Source organism: Heliangelus exortis, chromosome Z, assembly GCF_036169615.1.
Source record: "Heliangelus exortis chromosome Z, bHelExo1.hap1, whole genome shotgun sequence".
Classification (NCBI taxonomy): Eukaryota; Metazoa; Chordata; class Aves; order Apodiformes; family Trochilidae; genus Heliangelus; species Heliangelus exortis.
This window is the reverse complement of record NC_092454.1, coordinates 46,380,013-46,398,641: the sequence shown is the minus strand read 5'-3', so window position 1 is coordinate 46,398,641 and position 18,629 is coordinate 46,380,013. Positions and strand designations below refer to the sequence as shown.

General features: G+C 44.1%; 1 protein-coding gene across 1 annotated transcript; it reads right to left on the bottom strand.

Moving 5' to 3' along the window:
• Positions 1–3,063: 3,063 nt before the first annotated feature.
• On the bottom strand, positions 3,064–16,738 carry ENC1 (ectodermal-neural cortex 1). Its single transcript, XM_071730526.1, has 3 exons — positions 16,472–16,738; positions 9,961–11,773; positions 3,064–6,329 (listed from the first exon to the last, which is right to left on the bottom strand). The coding sequence occupies exon 2, from the start codon at positions 11,759–11,761 to the stop codon at positions 9,992–9,994; it is 1,770 nt and encodes a 589-aa protein (XP_071586627.1). The 5' UTR covers positions 11,762–11,773; positions 16,472–16,738; the 3' UTR covers positions 3,064–6,329; positions 9,961–9,991.
• Positions 16,739–18,629: the final 1,891 nt, after the last annotated feature.

Below are 18,629 nucleotides of genomic sequence, written 5' to 3'. Positions count from 1 at the left end.
GTAGCATGTGGTGAGATGGCAGCTGTCACCTGCACCCCATGGGGATGGGCATGGTGGAACAGATGTGGACCTGCAGCCATTGAGAACTCTGTGTCAAAGGAGGTGAACATTCCCAAAGCAGGCTGTGACTCTCTGGGCAACTGGTGCTGGAGCAGTCTGCTCCTGAGGGACTTCACCTGGTGACGGGGACTCATGTCAGAAGAGTTTGTGAAGGACTCTCTCCCATGGGACCCGTCCCGCGTTAGAGTGGGGGAAGGTTGTAAGAAGTCCTCCCCTGAAGGAGGAAGGAGCAGCAGAAAACAGTATGTGTTGAACTTACCATAAGCCCTATTCCCCTTTCCCCTGAGCCACTGAGGGTAGAGGAGGTAGACAATCAGGAGTGAAGTAATTTGGTCACAGGAGGAAGGGCTGGGTGGGGTAAGGTATTTAAGACCTGGTTTTGTTTTCTGTTTGTCCTGTTCTGATTTGATTCATGATAAAGAAAATTTCTTTTTTTCCCCAAGTCAAATAACCATGATTGGTGAGTGAACCTTGTCTCAATCATGGAGCGTTTAGTTGGATTTTCTCCTCCCCAACCCACAATGTGGGGAGGAGTGAATGAGCAGATGCCTGGTTTGGTGTTGCCAGCAGGGCCTAAACCATGACACACATCAGGGAAGGGAGCAAATTATGCTTCTTAAAGAAGTGTAAGGGCCAAAAGGGGTGATGGACTGGTAATGCTAAGGATACCGATCCTTTAAAACAAAATAGATGATTTTTTTCTCATTTGGTATTTGATAGCCAAGGTTATGTGCACATGTAGGCATTCTCACACAGACACCTCAGCTGCCTCTTTGCAACTGAGCTCTGCCCAATTTTCTTTTTTTTGAAACCAGAACACACCATGCCACAGCTTGCAAAGCCCACAGAGTGCTTCCACCTTCTACTTCTGGGCACACACCAACCATTCTTCACACACACGTGGACACTCTCTACTCTCTTCTCTCCACACTTCCAAAGCCTCAAGCCATGGCATTTGAAGCAGTAGTATGGCTCCACTTCTTTGGGACCCATCTTTTCCACTTGTCAAAGTCCAGACGACTCAGAGATGGCATTCCTTCCTCCACATGCACCAGAATTTAAGTGATTAATGCTGGATAAAACAACTTTCAGTCACTAAGCCAGGACCTAAGTGTGACGTTACTTGGACATCCTGGCTGTGTTGATGACAGTATATGAAACCACACTCAGCAATGTTCCCAGGCACTGGAAGGTGACTGTCAGTTTTGTTAAATTGTTTGAAGAACCCCTGACATGTCTTTGGCCCCTGCAAACTTGCCCTCTTCCAGTGTGTTCCTGGACAGGGTTCAGGTGCCAGCGCACTCTGGTCACCACCCCAAAGGAGCTCATGTGCAGCCACCCAGTCCTGCCAGGACACGGGGCTGCTCAAACAGCTCTAGGCTGTCCTATGCCAGCCAGCTTCAGTGCCAGGGCAAGTTCAATTTACTAGTATAAGAGTACTTAGAGCCTTTGAGACTTTCCCCACTCAGGGCTGATCACCCAGGTATGCTAGACCCACTCAATGCTGACGAGCTGATTCCTTTACTCATTCAGGCATTTAGTATTCATATTTACTGTGAATAGAGCCAGTGCCTTGCAGGTGTCTAGTTTACAGATTATCAGCTATTTCAAATCTAAGTGTAATTATCTGTTTCAAATTCTCCAGTATGAGAAATCTTCCCCATTCAAAGCCAAACAAAGGGAGTTTGAATCCATGACCAGGCTAAAGTCCTCTAATTTAAGTAACCTGACACCCTAAAATGACACCAATAAGTCAGTCTACAGCACTCTACTCATCCCCAGCGATGCTGTGAGCATCCCAGGCCCTGGTGAAATGCAAATAAAACAAAAAACCCCAAACATGGCAGGTTACTGTCCAGCAAAGAGGTTTCAATGAGTACTGTAACTGATTGAACTTTATTCTGTTCTGTGGTAAGGCTGATTTCTTCCAACATCCTTCATATTTTAAGATTCTCAAAGATGTTTCCCACTCCTCCAGCCAAGACTGACTGCAAACATCTCAAACACAGGCTGACTGAGCAGTGCCTAAGGCCTGGAAGTTAACTTAATGCCGTGACCCTGGTTCTTTTGGGCAAATAAACACCCCAAAGAAGCCTTTCACTTTCAAGGGGCAGCTGCAGGAATTTTAATAAAGGTAATTAGAATATTCCAGAAAACTTAACTCTTGCAGGAAACAATACTTATTGCTATTGCCTTGCCTGTCTCTGCTAACCAAGCACTACAACTTCATTTCCAGAGCCACCCTCAGAAACCCAGATGCTGAGTTACTCAAGCCACACACTACATAGGCTGGTGATGGCAGCCAAAGCATCAGCATCTTTGCTGCACTACACTGTGACCCCCTTCTTTTTTACATTCACCTTCAGAGCTGTATAGGCAAAGGGACAAGATGATAGCTGGTGAAACAACCCAAGCAACGAAGGCAGGCCCTGCTCCTTTGTTCCAACGTGACAGATGGGCACTCAAAGGAAATCCTCTTCTAGGGAGGACTGCAGGTCAGTACTTAGCAGACCTAAGCAACTGCACTTTCAGGGTGTGTCCCTGAATGCCACTGGCATGATCTTATTTTAGGCCAGGACAGTGGTCATCAACACCTTAAGGCCAGAGAGGTGCTAAGCCATAAAGAAAATCAATAGCATTTAAATATATTTATATGTATGCATAATAATGAAAAAAAATGTAAATGAGCTTAAAAGATCAAGGAGTTTGGCTGTGTGCATGATATAGAACAGCTACAATGTTTACACACAGCCAGCATTTTTTGCCTTGAGAACAATTAGGAAAGATTCAAGATGCCTAATTCCACTTCCAAGTCATATCAGGCACTAGCTAAATTCTGCTGCAAGCACCAACAAACTTGCATTTCCTGTTCTTAAACGTTTTGAGGCTCTCCTAGTTTTAACTGCTGAACTTTGAGATAGAGATCATAGTAACAGCAGCAGAACAGAACAAAGGAAAGGCAAGTGCAACCGAAGCAGAAGCTTAAACCAAAGGACTAAACTGCATGTTTTCAATGTGCTTTTATTAAAAGGACATGAAAAGAACATTATAAGGGATTCAAAGCATTTTGGGATGGAGGGGGGGAGGAAGAGACAACACTTAAAATAAATGTTCCATGGAGAGAAAATCTCTAATAATTTATTGACCTTCAGTTTCACATTGTGAAAAAAAACAAACCAAAAAAACAAAGCCACGCAAGTTTTACAAAACCTTAAGATGTAGTAGCAAACAAAAAGACACAACATAGATAACATTACTTCTTCACTTGTACAGTTTTCTTGTAGCACATGAACCACATCTTCAACAGCCAGAAAAGGGAACATTATTCTGCTCTAATCACTCTTATTCAGACAGGTGTCAGACTTAGAGAAAAGGGGCTGCACAATTATACCAGAAGAGGAAGGCTGTTCTTTATTACATGTTTCTACAGCAACCAGCCTGCAAAATAAAAGGAACCTTCCTGTCTTATGCCAGGGGTTTTGTGTGCACTCTACTGTGAACTGCATTTGCTTCAAAGTATGGGGTGCTTTGCAGGACTGGAACAGTCAAGTAACTAGGCAGGATCCCCACATCAATTCACAGAGCAAGAGCCTAGCATATTCCCTGCAGGGCCAGAGGCCCACCCTGACTTCAACTTCCTTCAGCCTACACACAGGAATTAATCAAGGACTTGAAAGCAGACCACAACTTTGGTAACAGCTGCAGAGAATCCATCCCACTTTGGGAAGCTCCGTGGTGCCACAGAACAGATTTCACAAGCTAAGCACTTAGATGCAGTGCAGCTTCACATTTGAACTCCAAGCAGCTTGATGGAGAGAGCAGGTCTCAAACCTGTAAGCCCTTATTCAAACACAGGGGCTCCCGGGGACCCCGTTCCTCACCTCCTTGTGCCTCATGCAGTCACTGGAGAGAGGACATGCAAAGCACTGCAGTCTGGTTTTATGGATCCCTTTGCACTCCCAGGAGTGACCCACAAGATGAAAGGCAACAGCAGTTCAAGGTTATTTACTTCAACTGGGCAACCTGTGTAAGTACTGGAATACAGAAAGGAGGCCTACCCCACCTAATACCCTTTCCTATCGTGTCAAAGCCATGTAAAAGAAAAGAACCAGTGTGGGGCCAGGATCAGGAGAGGCTGCAGGCTTAAATGCTTCTTAAATATATAATTTCAAGAAATCATCTCAACCAGAGAAACTAAAACTCTTCACGTCTAGCTGAACACCTTTTAAAAAACTGCTAATGCCTTTACTAATTATTCAATGTTCTCTCAGTATTCACAGAACTCCAAATACTCTGAAATGTAAGGGTCTACTCCAAACAGCATGTCAAACGTAAGGTAGCACAAAGAAACTTCCAGTGACCAGTGTAAACACTTTCAGATGACAAAGTTTCCACAAATACAGCTACATCACTGCCACACAGAGAAAGGCAAGCATCACCAATGTGACTATTTTTGTTTTGCATGCATGCATGCAGCTGTTTACTTTTACCACAGCACACACCAACCATGTTACTGAATGTGTCAGTTAATCTGGGCTCCAGAAACATTTATGGGAAAAAAACCACAATAAAACACATACTTCATGACAAGGTCTGCAAAGAAAGCATCTGTGAAACATAAGCTTCTGAAATCCAGAAGAAAAAGAGTAGCTTCATCTCTGTCTCAAGACCAGACTAATAAGAAACAAGCTTAGTTAAAAATCAAAGTTTGGCTTCTCAGGATTGTAACCGATGCTTCTGAGCAACCACTAAAAACACCTACCTAAGGAAAGCAAAAGGCAGCTGAGTCTGAAGGCTATTTTTAAGATTAGAGGTTTGAAATTAATTTTATATCCCCATAAGAATTTTGCTAGATTGCTTGAGTCTCTGACACCTGGACACTCAGATCTGAAATCCAGATGGGTGAGGCAATCCAGTCAGTGCAAAATTACTGCTTTCTTTTTTCTTCTATTTTTTTTGTTTTTGTTTTTTTTTTTTTAAGACTTCATCAGTAACCTATCTTGAGGTTTTATTGTTTTTATTCTTGAATCACCATACTCCACTCATTCAGGTCAATGTGACTATACCGTAAGCACCCCTTCCAACACAATAAATAAATAAATAACTTTGGACAATGACTTCATCTGGGCTGGGTATCCAGAAGCTCTTCCACAGTATTTGAGTTGCTATCAGAAAGCTGCACAAAGAGAGAGCTGCAAGAGATTTTGGCTATTTCCAGATTAGAAATCGAAAGGCATGACCAACACATGAAATGTAGTAAGGACACCATCTACGAGACACACCTGGGTAGCTGGTGGCCTGAGAAAGTGACCTCCATGGCTTCTTCCATTAGTATGTGTGTAATTTAAGATCCTGCCTTGTAATCCCCACATTTCCGACCGGGAAGCCACACCTCCCTCCCACTTCCAACTGTTACTGAACAGTTTTCTTTCTTTGTGCAGCAGAGCAAATTAGAGATCACAAAATGTGCAAAACATACAACAATTCACACAAGCCCTTGCAACACAAAGACAATTACAGGCATTGTTTCAGCATGCAAGCACTGAACAATAAATAACTATCTCTACAACAAGTAACATAAGAATGGGACAGATTGAATTACTTATAAATACAGGGAGGAAAGAGAACAAGGAGCATATGGGGGACGTAATTTTTTTTTCCCACTGTTGCTAAAGCATTTCACCACTGGGCCATTTGCTGTCAAGAAGAGAGTCACCCACTGCACACAGGACAATGCAACGTGGGATCTAAGAGGTGCTGTGGGCACTGCCCACAGACAAGCAAGCCCCAGTCAGCAGGGTTCAGCAGCAATGCTGCTGCTTCATTCAAAGCAGCATCTCACTGGTTCAGATCTGGCCTGCTTCCCCTGCAGCTGGTGCTGGCACTTAAAAACCACCACAAAGAGAGGTGACAACCATTTCAAATTTCACATATAAAGAGCAGAGTCCATGGAAATCGAGTGTTGTGTGCTGCACAGCTCAGAAGTTCTGTCTGGTTTTCTCCTTTGAAGGACTGATTAATATTGGCATTAATCCACAATTACTAGCACAAGGACCAGATCATAGGTTCATCCATTTATATTTAAACCACGTGCTGAAGCACTTAAGACTTTTTTTTTTCCCCCTCTCATTCCTTCATGTCTAGGTTAGATAATTTACAAGGTGCAGATGATTTTCTTCAAATGCAAGAGACGCCGAACAATTTTTCTTCATTAAGACTGTTTCTCCAGATCTGAGGTTCCAATTATCTTCTCCAAATAAAGCGGTAAACTAAAAAAATGGGAAAAAAAAAAAAAAAAAAAAAAAAAAAAAGAGAGAGAGAGAGAGAGAGAGAAAACACTTAAATGGGTTTGCCATACCATAAGTTTTTTGTTATATGTCAAAGAAAATTTAAAAGCTAGGCTTAGGATACATTGTGCTTCCGCACCACCACCTCAGTGTTCCTGTGCAATACCATCTACTGATCAAGAACGTATCCAAGAACATAATAATTTAGGGTCAGATTCTGCCTATTTTACTAGATTTACTCATCAAACTCTCCTACTGACCTCAGAAATACTGTTTAATTTTAAATTCAGCCATTTGAAACCTAAACAAACTATCCCAATACAGTTTAATATGGTGGGCTTTGTATCCTGCACACTATGTTGGCCCAAAATGTTAAAGATTTGTAGATTTGTTTTAAGCAAACATAACACCGTGCAACTTCTCTTCCACAAAAGCTGACATGAATGCTTAAGTTCAAGAGGTTTTTTTCTGTCCCTGGGCCAGGGGAAACCTGGTTGGGGAAGGGGAGGTGAGGGTGTCTTATTCGATTGCTTCCATTCAACATGGAAGAACTCTGAATTGAATTTATTCACTATATAGAAAGGGACATATAATCCCCATACTTAAAACATATCTAATTCATTAGAGCAGAAGCCTGCCTCATTCCTTTCACACAGCAATCCACCATGCATCCATAATCCCATCCTAGAGTCTTCTATAAAGATTGATTATTCAATGAAACATTCAGCCTCTAGATGCTAAGACTATGCTTTGCTTTGTCCTCATAAAGCTATATTAAAATGCCCGTTTCCAAACCATCATGAGCTCACCACAGTCATTTCTGACAGGACTCCTAGGGTTTTAGGAGGCAAATCCTACATCACTGCAATGCAAAGAGACTGCAGGGAACTCAGTTCATTTGAACACACATCTCTCTCAAGCTGTGCTGTCCAAGAACAACAAGGAACATACACAGGAAACACAGAATCCTACAGAACAGCCTAGCACCAAGCCTCTGCAACCGTGGGCTTAAAAAAAGATTATCTTCATCACATCTAAAAAAAGGTCTCTGTACTTGGTGTTAATGAAGTCTTTTCCACACATTCTTCGGAGTAGTGTGTTACTTTTCCCACTGAAACATATGTATCAATAATGAAGCCAAAACAATGTTCCCTGTCATAGGATTACCTTCAAAGAGGCTATACACAACTCCAAAAGGCAGGGAAACCAAATAAACAAATAACATAAATGCCTAACTTACTCAAAAGCCCCAAGTTTGAGGAACAGACAAAGCAGACTGAAGTCTTCCTAAATGCTGTCAGACGGGGGCCACACAGCACCATGAAAACAGAGGGCAATCAGAAGTAATTTCCGTTTTGTCCCTCCCACCCACTGGCAAAGCAGCAGGAGTCAGTAAAAAAAAAAAACCACCAACCTACTTGCTGGATGAGCACACAACATTAGAGAGATTTCTGTCTGCTCCTGTGTTCAGCCAGTTATCTTGTGTGCTAGTTAAACCAGTTATTCTGTGTGTTAGTGATGCTAAAATAATGGCTTTAAACAAGATTCTTCAAAGCAAATGAAAGCTTTTTGCACCGTTACATTCTGAGGACTCCTTTTCAAAACAAAACACTCCCTCTCATGTACTGTAAACTTCAGAACAATTAAGTCAGTGTCAGAAGAATAAGTCAATATTTTTCTTGGCACAGAACTGAGTCCGGGCATTCAGTCCTGCTGCTCTGATAACACTGAGAACTGCTGAAAGTCAGTAAAAACAGAAATTAAACTGAAGATGTCAAGACTTTGTGGCAAGCTAGGGAGGAAGGCACTGCACAGACATCAAGAGCTCCATTCGCTGGCTGTCAGGGGTGCAATTACTCCCAGCACTCAGGCTCTGGTAAGTCTCAAGGGTTTGCCCTGCTTTCCCCAAAAGTAAGCCTGGAAAAAACGAAGCGAGAAGAGAGGGCAGCATCTTAAAGACAGCCAACCAGCTGAGGTGGCACGACACAGTTGAATTTCACACTACATTTCTATGCTGACCTGCTGCTCTGCATGGGCCCAAACTTGTACATGTTACACATTCAAAGCTCCCAGCTGGCTGAAAGAAACACCAAGATGAATCCTCTGTGTACCAAAGAGACAGGAATGCAATGACTGCCCTACTTTTCTAGGTATATACTTCTACCTGCACTGCTTCAAAGACTTCTGAGGTTTCTGTTTACATTTACTGCAAGGTCTCCAGCTGCAAAGGACACCAGAAAAAAAATAATCTGTCCCAGCAAGAACAACCCTTTTCTCTGGAGTACCTCTAACAGTCCGGACTAGGTAACTTAGACGCAAATGCAGAACTTGTTTAATTATTGCAACTGTATCTATTTGCCTTGCTCCTACCAAGGTGCCTGCCCTTCTGGTTACACTAGACAGTGTTCAAATAAAAAAAGAAATTATCACTTGCAGGATTTAATATTATTTAGAATTAAGCATGCCACTATAGTTGGTTGGTTGGTTGGTGACTGGTGTGATTCTACACCTAGGTCTAAAGCAGGGAGTGGGGGAAAACACAACAATAAGGGGAGCCTGCCATATGTGCTGAAAAATACACAGCTTAGTAGTTCTGGGAAAAGTCAGTGATTTATTTCAAGGGATGAACTCTAGAAAAGATGAAAATAAGGAAAAACTAGTAACAACTGGAGTAACAGCCTGTAGTCTGCATGAAAAAAACCAACTTTTGAAAACACTGGCAATAAGTGCAGGTACCTAGACTTTTTTGTGTTTTTTTCTAAAAACCTTTTCTCCCCTGCTTCTAAACATCAGAGATCCACAACAACCAACCAAGCAAGGCCAAATTCATACTTGCTTGTGAGAAGATACAATGCTGAAGTTGCATCTAGTAAGAGCTTGGCCCATTAGGTATAATTAAATTGTTTTGGAACAGTGAGTGCTACAGACTAGTAATTATTTCAGTCAGCAATATTAATTACATGTCTTCCTAACACTGTAGCTAATCCAACATATGACCATAAGTCTTTTGAAAAATCTGTATTTTAAAGTTTGTCAATGGAGCAAATGCCACCTTGCAGATGCAACCATTCTGGCCTGGTGAGATAGAAAATTAGTTGTGAAGTGCCTAAGATAGCAAATTTCCCTAAAGGCTGTCTGCATGGAGAAAGTATGCCGTCTGCCTGGAAATTCAGGTGAAATCACTATCAGGCTTCAGATCAGAATTTACAGTACCTTTCTGGGCACTGTTACCAGGTACACGGTGTGACCTGCCCTCCATTGTCAGGAAAATGGCACAGAACCCTTGTTTACCATGCATCTTGTATTTAAACACAGAGTAGGATTTGGTTTCCAAAAGATTATCTGCATTTCCACACAAGTTTTAAAATGTTACTTTTACTCAATACCTCATACCTAAATCATGAGGAAAGAGAAGTGGGTGCAAAGTATGTGACAAACTCCTTTCAGCACCTGGCTTTGTCACAGATGGGGTGCCTGGCTCACAGCTGCCAGGGAATGCATGTCTCACCTGCTCCAGCCGTAAAACTGGATTGAATATACTCACCCTCCTCAAAGCTACTGCTGAAAAAGTTTTGTTGTTATTACAATGGAATTCAAAGGTGCTATTTCTTACCTGATAATTTGTACTTGCAACACATGCACAATTACGAGGGGAGGTGCTTCCACGTACTAACAAATGCTGTGGGAATTAGCGAGTAGGGCACAGTGGTTATGCTGTTCCATACATCTAACGTGGGATCATAGCAGTCCAACGTTTTGCACCTCTGAATGCCAAAGTAGCCTCCAACCACATACAATTTGTTTCCAGATGCCACTGCATGGCAGCTCATTCGCTTAGCTGTCACATCTCCCACCTTAGTCCACTGGTATGTCTCACTGTTGAATTTGTAAGCAGAGCACGCAGAGAATTCAGTATCTCCACCCATAATAAAAATCTGGTTACCCAGAACAGCTGCAGCTGTGTAGCGCCAGGGCTGGGGGCAGGTGGCTGGTACTGTCCATCTGTTTTCACACTGATCATAGCACTGAACTTTGGGCAGCTTGTCATGGCTAACGCTGGTACCTCCGAAAGCAAACAGCTTAAGCTTTGCACTGACTACAGCTGCGTTGCTCACGCCCTCTCGGAGTGGGGCAACCATGGTCCACTTGTTGGTCACGGGGTCATACTGTTCCACTTGCTTTAAGGATACTGAAGGGGAAGCTGGAAGGCAACCAGTTGCTGCAGTGTGTCCTCCTACTACATACAAACAGTGCTTAAGTTCAGCAGAGCCATGCCCAAACCTAGCTACCAGCATGGGTGCAGCTTTTGACCACTCCTCGTGAAGGGTGTCATACACCCACACATCTTTGGAGACTCCATTTTCTGACCCTCTTCCCCCTGTGATATACACTTTGCAGCCTATGGCACAGGCACTGAACTCTTTCCGTGGACTTGGTATGTCAGCCTTCGGAATGATCTCCTTTGCCTTCTGGTCCACCAAGTACAGCTTGTCACACATAAAGGTTTGGCCACCCAAAAGAAAAAGCGAATGGCCAGTTTTACGGGGTCTGGCACACAAACTAGTGACCACGCCATCGTTCTGCAGTATCTTTAATTTGCATCTTATTGACTCTTCTACAATCTCTTTGCTTTTCCTTTGCTTGGTGATAAGCTCCTCCATGGCCACGTTCTCCATGAGGTATATGGCTGGCAAGAGGGCCAGTCTCACCGTCTGCAACAGCTCAGGCAGGTAACAGTGACGCTTACTCAGGTCATAGTTGACCCAGTTGATAGCCGATTCGTATACCAGCCTCTCATCTTCAGTTTCTAGTTCTTCACTGGAAAGAAGCTGCACTACCATGTCTTTGGGCAGCTGGAGGAAGTCTTCGCTCTTACTGATACTCTGGAAGTTGCTGAGGCACATCCTCCAGGACAGCTCGTACAGCCTGGTACACTGGTGAGCATCTGACAGCAGCAGCATGCCCAGACAGTTGGTGGGATGTAGGTTTTTCTCCAGAAATTCCGCGCAGGCATCCCGGATGTCCTGAAACTCCAGCATGTCACCAGCCTCCAGCAGCGACTCTGCATTCTCCTCGTTGATGATGACCCTGGAGGAATAGGCATAGTCCAGCAGAAGCTCTAAAACTTCTGGGTGAATCGAATTATGAAAGTTGACTTCACTGTCTTGGCTCTCCTTCAGTCCTCCGCTGAACATCGCTTCAAAATAGCGGCTACAAGCGGCCAGCACGGCTCTGTGGCAGGGGAACGACCTGTTCCCAGCATGGAGAAGCACATCTGTAAAGAGACGCTGCTGACGCAGAAGGTTCAGATGAGTAAGGACACTATCAGCATAGGATGACTTGTGGAACAGGTATATGTTTATGGAGCCAGTGCTGGCCCTAGATTTGCGATTTTCGTGCATGCTGACTGACATTTTCTTTCACGCCTATAAAGGAAAAAAAAAACATTAGTAAGACAGTAAAATTCATTATTATTTTTAGATATCAAAAAGTTTTATTCACCAAAGTTATTATTCACTACAAATGGGGAAAAATCCTTAATTTACAGGTGAGCGGACAGAGAATTACCTTTGGCATGTGTTTATTTTTTTCTAAGATGAGTTTCATAAATTACATACTCCAAATTCATTGCCCAAGAGCAGGTTTATCTTGGGAAACCTGATCTCCAACTTTCACAGCAATACAGTAAGCAAGACAGAGGATAAAGAAAAGGAACCAGGACTGATTTTCTCACCCTTCCCCAGCCTAGACCAGCTGATTCATTACATACATACACATGCACATGCTTGAAACATTCTCCTGTACTGAATCATAGCAGGAAGAGCTACCAGACAGAATACCTAAGGAATGTCAGAAACTGCATGGGGAACAAAAACCTACTAATCCCATTAGGAAGTTTCCCTTTGGTATAATGATTCCATATGCAGCAGCAGAGAATGAAAAAAGGAACCGTCAAACGAAAACCTAGCAACAATCGTAGACTTACACTTGCAAAACCTTTAAAAAAAATACAATGAGTGAATGTTTGAGATTACATCTTGACCTCTGCCAGCAGCTGCCTGCTAAAGTGATACAGCATCTACACAGGCAGAGTCAGCAGAAAAACGTACAACTGAAGCCACCAAGGCATCACCTCTGAAGTTAGATCAAGAGTCAGGAGCACAAGCCATTGGTTCATTCTAAGTTTTCAAGGAGACACAAAACACAAGACTTACCTTTCCCACGCTTTTCCTAACAAAAGCACAATGCTGTTTGGAGGTTAGTGTTACATTATCTGCCATGATAGGAAGGTCCATCAGTAAGATTACAACAGCAAGTTTCCAGATTTAATTACAGAGTAAAGTCGAAACACTTTGCAGTGCAAGGAAAGGGAGGAATTCTGGCAGGCATATATAGCTAATAGCCAACAAGCCACAGTGGAGGTAGTAGGAGATGAAGCATACACAGCACAGTGCAAGCTGTGGCTGTTGATTACTGCTGTAATCATCTCACAGCATCTCATCTGTCCAAACAGTAAAGGAGGCTTGGAGAAAGAAGAGAACCAAAATTCCTTAATAATGGTGATATTTACATGCCCAGAGTCTCTTTTAATGCACTTTCAAATAAGGAACAGGGCAAAAGCCTAACTGGCAAGTGTCCAGTGCTCAAAGACCTGGGGCCACCTGTGTAAATTTTTATTGTGGAAATACTTCCCTCCCTCATGGACTTTAATATTTTCATATTACTCAGCATGTTTAAGCGGTCCAGAATCGTACAAATCTATCCTCACATTTCATGCTTCAAGATGACACAGAGCTTTAAAAGCTTTAAAAATATATTTAAAAATATATGGGATTTTTAGAAATTCTTATTACTAGAATCTTGAACAAAATTGAAACCATACATGATTAATTTGGGCAGCAGACTCCAAGATAGAAGGATTTGTGCATATGGAATACACAACACATGCAGATTGACTGCAGCTCAGGTAGTACTATTGTTCTGATAGCTGTGCTAGCATCCAAAATAATTGATCTGTCACATCAGACAGCTAGCCTGTCATTCACATTTCCTTCAGCCACAGCAAAAAAGCCCCTCAAACAAACATCAACTAAGGCACAAAGAGACATCTTTCTGCAGAAGTAACATAGCCCATTTCCTTTAATCTGGAATATGACTTGCGGATGAAACTGAACTGGGATGGAAAAGAGCAAGCAAGACATACAGTGCTCAATCCAAAATCCTCAAAAAAAAGTGAGAAATCCTTTCCATCAAAGCCACAAAGCAGAGTATGTGTCTTGCTATACTGCGCAAAAATTTGGGGAAGTATTTTACAAATGCTCCCTAGGCCAACATACTAAATGCACTAGCACAAAGCTCAGAGCAACTTAAAGAGGCTGGTACATCTTGGTCACACAAATCCTTCTATGAGGAAAATTAAATTACCTTTAATGCAATTGTATTGTCTGGCAAATACAGACTCAGATGGCATTCAAAGGTCCTGAGCACTAATCTTAGACTAAAATTACCCACTTACTCCATAGCCAAAAAGATTATAGTGACCATAATACAGGTTGAAACCTGCTGGAACTGAAGGATTAAAGGAAGGGTCATGGCTTGAAATACTAGTACATAGACAGAGAGGGAAAGGTGAATCCTTCACTGGCAAAGAGCCCACTACAAAATTTTAAATTTTTTTCCAGGCACTTGGCCATTTCACATGCAATTACAATGCAGTGCACTGGATTTCTGCAGATTGGCTTTCCTCACACCGAGGACACACTCCTGCAAAGCTTCCTTGCCAGGGAGCAGGAAAGGAGCTAAACGCCCACTGATCAGAGACAATAAGAGTCTCTGGGATATGAAGATCATTGTCCCCCTGCTCTCCATCCCAATTAAGCTAATGTGTAGACACCACAATCTAGGCATGCCAGGATCTCTACAGAAACACCATTCCTCTCCTTTTCCCTCAGAGTATAATGAAAACTGTCTTTTACCATGCATACAGAGTTCAAAACCAGGGCAGGTAAAGTTCATGTTGGAGACTGTAAACACTGGCATTCAGATCTTACAGCGGGCTCTATACTCCCGTGAACACCACTTGCTCAGCATCATTCAATATGAGCCCATAACCACAATAAAATAGAGGCAAACATAAAAAACTCACCCTGCAGTTATGCATACATTGGAGGCTAGCGAGCTACAGATGCAGAGAGGAAGATCAAGATCACTGCACATTACTCAAGCCCACCCACAGCCATAGTAACAAACCCCACTGTAAAAAATAGTAATTAAAAAAATTAATTTAAAAGCCACTCTGAAACAGCTACTGAATAAGGCACTCAAGGGTTTCATCCCCATAAAGCAGAAGACTTGGTCTTTCAGTGAGCAATGCCATTTCTTAGGAAGCACTTAAAAGAGCAGCAAATGTGTCCTCTGCAACTGTTCCGATAACATTGCATTTATCACCACAATGTCATCTATTAAGAAGAATTCAAAGTATGCCAATTCACATTTGAGATAAGCTAGCATATTTCCCAGAACAGAACAAAGATATTTATCTATACATATCTTTTTCCTCCAATGTGATTGCTGAGATGAGTTCACACTTGGACTAGGCAAACAAACACCCTTACATGCAATTATCATAATTTACTGACAGGCAACGCTTCTGTAATCATGTCCTTTTGCAGTTTCTGACAATTAGTTCAGTCTTAATCTTACGACAATATTAAAATATATAAATGACAATCTAGCTTCTTTATTTGGAGTTGGAAATCATGCAAGCCCCAAATACTTCAGCAGAGGTAATTTACAGTCAGTGAGCAAATGCTGATCTTGAGTAATGTGAGTCAACTCCCTTCAGGCATTTTTTCCGTGGAAATAACAGTATTTGTATGTAAAAGAAAAGAAGTGGTCAGTAAATTACAAATACAGATTTTATCTAGGAAAAGAGGTTGAACCAAGACTGATTTATAATTGCACCTCAACAGGCTACTTCACTGCAGCCCAGTTGTAAACACTACTTGAAAACTAAACAAGACTCGCGGCCCCGCTTAGCAGCTTTGCAACATGCAGGTCCCAGCCTAAATCAAATGAAAAGTATTTTCAAATTAGTGACAGATCCCTGATGCAGGCTCATTGTAATTCGACTCTGTAATTACATGGTGGTGCTTGCGTTTTTGTCTAGAATCAGTGAAACAGCTGAAGGAGAGGAAATCTGCTCAACATCCCATTCATTTAAGCAGCACCATTTTCAGTTGCTGAATCTGCAGTGACACTGTCGCTGCTACAGAGCCAAACCCTGACCCTGCCTAAAGTCCTCTAGCACAAACTCAGCGGCTCCCTAGGACCTGCAGCGAGACGGAAAGCAGAACATGCTTCTCTTGCTAGGAATGCACTACTGCTCACCACACGCAAAGAAACCCAACGCTTAATTCCACCGAGTACCCTTCACAATAACGCCTCAGCAACTCCATCTGAAAAAAAACCCAAACCTGCTCGTTTTCTTCCCAACCTGATAAAGAAGCAGCATGATAAATTAAAACGCGTTTGGTTTCCTTTACCGAGCAATAACCACGTGCTGAAGTTTCTGTACGACAGCAGGGACAGCAGGGACAGCAGCGTCGCAGCGAGCTCCGGGTGCTGCAAGGAGTTCGCTCGCTCCCCTCACTCCCTCCCTCGCTTTCTCCCTCCCTCCCCTTCTCTGCCCTGAACCACAACCGCGGAGGGATGCTCCGACCTTCCTAGGACCCCGAGGAGGAAGCCCAAGCCCACGAGGCAGCCTTCCCAACAGGAGCCGGCACTTTCCGAGGAACGCTGCCCTTCGTACGGTGTGCGGAGGCACGCAGCAGACACCGCGGGTGCCTGCCCACCAGCCGCTGCCCGCGGACGGGGCGGCGGTCCCCGAGCGGAGGGCCGGGGGCCGGCGGATCAGCCCGGCTAAAGCCGAGGGGGAGCCCGCAGCGCTCCGCGGGCGCGGACCCAGCTCGTCCCGCGTGCCCCGAGCATTCCGTAGCTCTGGCTTCCCGCTCGGCCCCCGCCGCCAGACGCACGGCAAAGAGGGGCCGCCCCCCGCAACCCACGCTGCCCACCCGCCTGTCCCCGCGGCCGACGCTGCAACAGGTCGGCGAGCACCGACTTACAGCAGCGACTCCCAGGCGAGAGCGGATGTCCCTCTGCCTCCGCGCAGCGCCGCGCATGGGATGGGAGCGGCTGCCGGCTCGGCTCGGTGGTCCGACGCAGAGGCGGCCGGGCAGGCTGAGCTGCCGGGAGCCGCGCAGCGCAGGGCGGAGGTGGTGCCGCTGGAGGGAGGCGGGACACGGGAGGAGGGCGTGAGGCAGGGAAGAGGGACGGACGGACTAGAAGAAGGGGCCGGCTGCTGCTGGCACCGCCGGCCGCAGCTCTGTCCCGGCGGCGGCACGAAGAAGGGGTATATGGGCTGGGGGCGGGAGGAGCGTTTATGCAAAGTGGGTGAGTGACGGTCGGGGGAGGGACGGGAGAGCGCGGGCAGCGCCTGGGCGGCGGCTGGAGAGGCGCAGCGGTGCCACCGCGCTGCCCCGCAGGGGGCTGCAGGACGGGCGAGCCGCCCCTGCCGGCGGAGCTGTGTACACCGCGCTTCCATTGCGCTCTCCAGAGGCCTTCGCAGGGCTGCCGCTTCGTAGCAGCGCGCTGAGAGTGTTAAAGCAGCACAGAGCTAAGTCTGGCCTTAATTATTTCCCAATTAAACAAGTACGAGAAAAATGCAGTTGTGCAAAAGGCGGATTTCAAAAATAAACATCTTCTAGACATAACAGCAGTGTTTACATGATAGAGTTTATAGTGCAGCTCTCTATCAGAAAAATACAGGATGCCGTATCAGTGTCCACGTTGCTAATTTGCCATTTGCTCATACCAATTAAGTCAGTGGTATTAGTCAAAAGATTTTTCAAGGAAGATAAGAATAATTATTTTCCTACCACCAGGAGGAAACTCCTAATTGCATACAATAGCTAGGAGAACTCATTAATTTCTTAAAATGAAATCTCACCCACATTTCTGTTAAAAAAGAACCCTGCAAGCAATTCACTGGCACACGGAGGCTTACTTATATTCTTGTTGCTGGACTTGAGGGACTGCAGGTAAGTACACCCTTAGTGTACAGCAGGACACATCTGAGATTCAAGAGAGCCTGAAGAGCATGGCTGAACAGGGAGAAGATCAGTGATTTTTTTCAGATTACTTATTTTTTGTGGTATTGTTCGATTACCACAAGAAGTGTTGCAGACTGCAAGGTCGAAAAATCCTCCACATCTGTATGTAATAAAGTATGCTTCAAAGCTGTTTAGGTGTGAGAAGCTGTTGGAAATTGTAAGCCACCTTACGCAAGGAGTATTCATAGGCATCAGTGCTCACTTGAGTCATGTATCTCCAGAGGATTTTGTTTTAGACTGTGAATGTTCAACCTTTGTCGCACATTGGATTGTCCACTTTATGTGCGCAGGTTTTTCCTTTCACAACATTTCCCATAAAATGCCTTGATCCTGTTTCCTCCCGTTCTCCCCCAGCAGAACCTGCAGAGATTCTACCCAGATCTCTGCCCTTACGGGTTATTCCACTATGGTAAACATTTCATAGCCTGGTGTCAGAAAGTCAGATGGTACTATCCTTTGCAATTAAAAACACAGGGACACATTACTTCATACTTCAGGACAAACTTCTAACCGGCAGGACTATCACCATGAGTTTAAACCAGAAATCCTAGGATAGATTGGGTAACATAACTAATCCATCAGTCAGCAATATCTAAACTGTAAAACCGATGTTAAGTGTGGCTATGAGAAGTGGCCACTGAAAAATGAGGTCTGTAGACAAGACAATACACAAGGCTTTCACGGCTGCCCAGAGCATGCAGATTTGGGCAATACTCTGCAGGAACAGAATGAAACAATAATCCTCTAAGATAGTGACCAGATGAAGTACTGATCTTCCTTGTTCTCCATAAAGCGAGGAACCTGTTGAAGTTAATCAGGGCAGAATGATTGGATGAAGCTATACATCATCTGTTGGGGAAACAACTACTCAGCCAGACAGCCCCTTCTCTGTGCATGCAGCTCGTCACACATGCACTGCATGAAGTCATGCTACTGGTGGGAGCAGAGAGAGAAGGAGAAGAAAATGTAGTTCCATAGTCCTCTGCCTGTAGTTCCACACCTGGAATGCTTACAAACCACAACAGCAGTTCTCTTGAATGTGCACACAGGAGGTGACACCTTCCAAACTGCCTTTCTCTGCTCCTTTCTTCATGGGAGTTAAAACTAAGTA

Coding starts and splice junctions, on each gene's coding strand:
- ENC1 (XM_071730526.1), bottom strand. CDS start 11,761: ATGTCAGTCAGCATGCACGAAAATCGCAAATCTAGGGCCAGCACTGGC.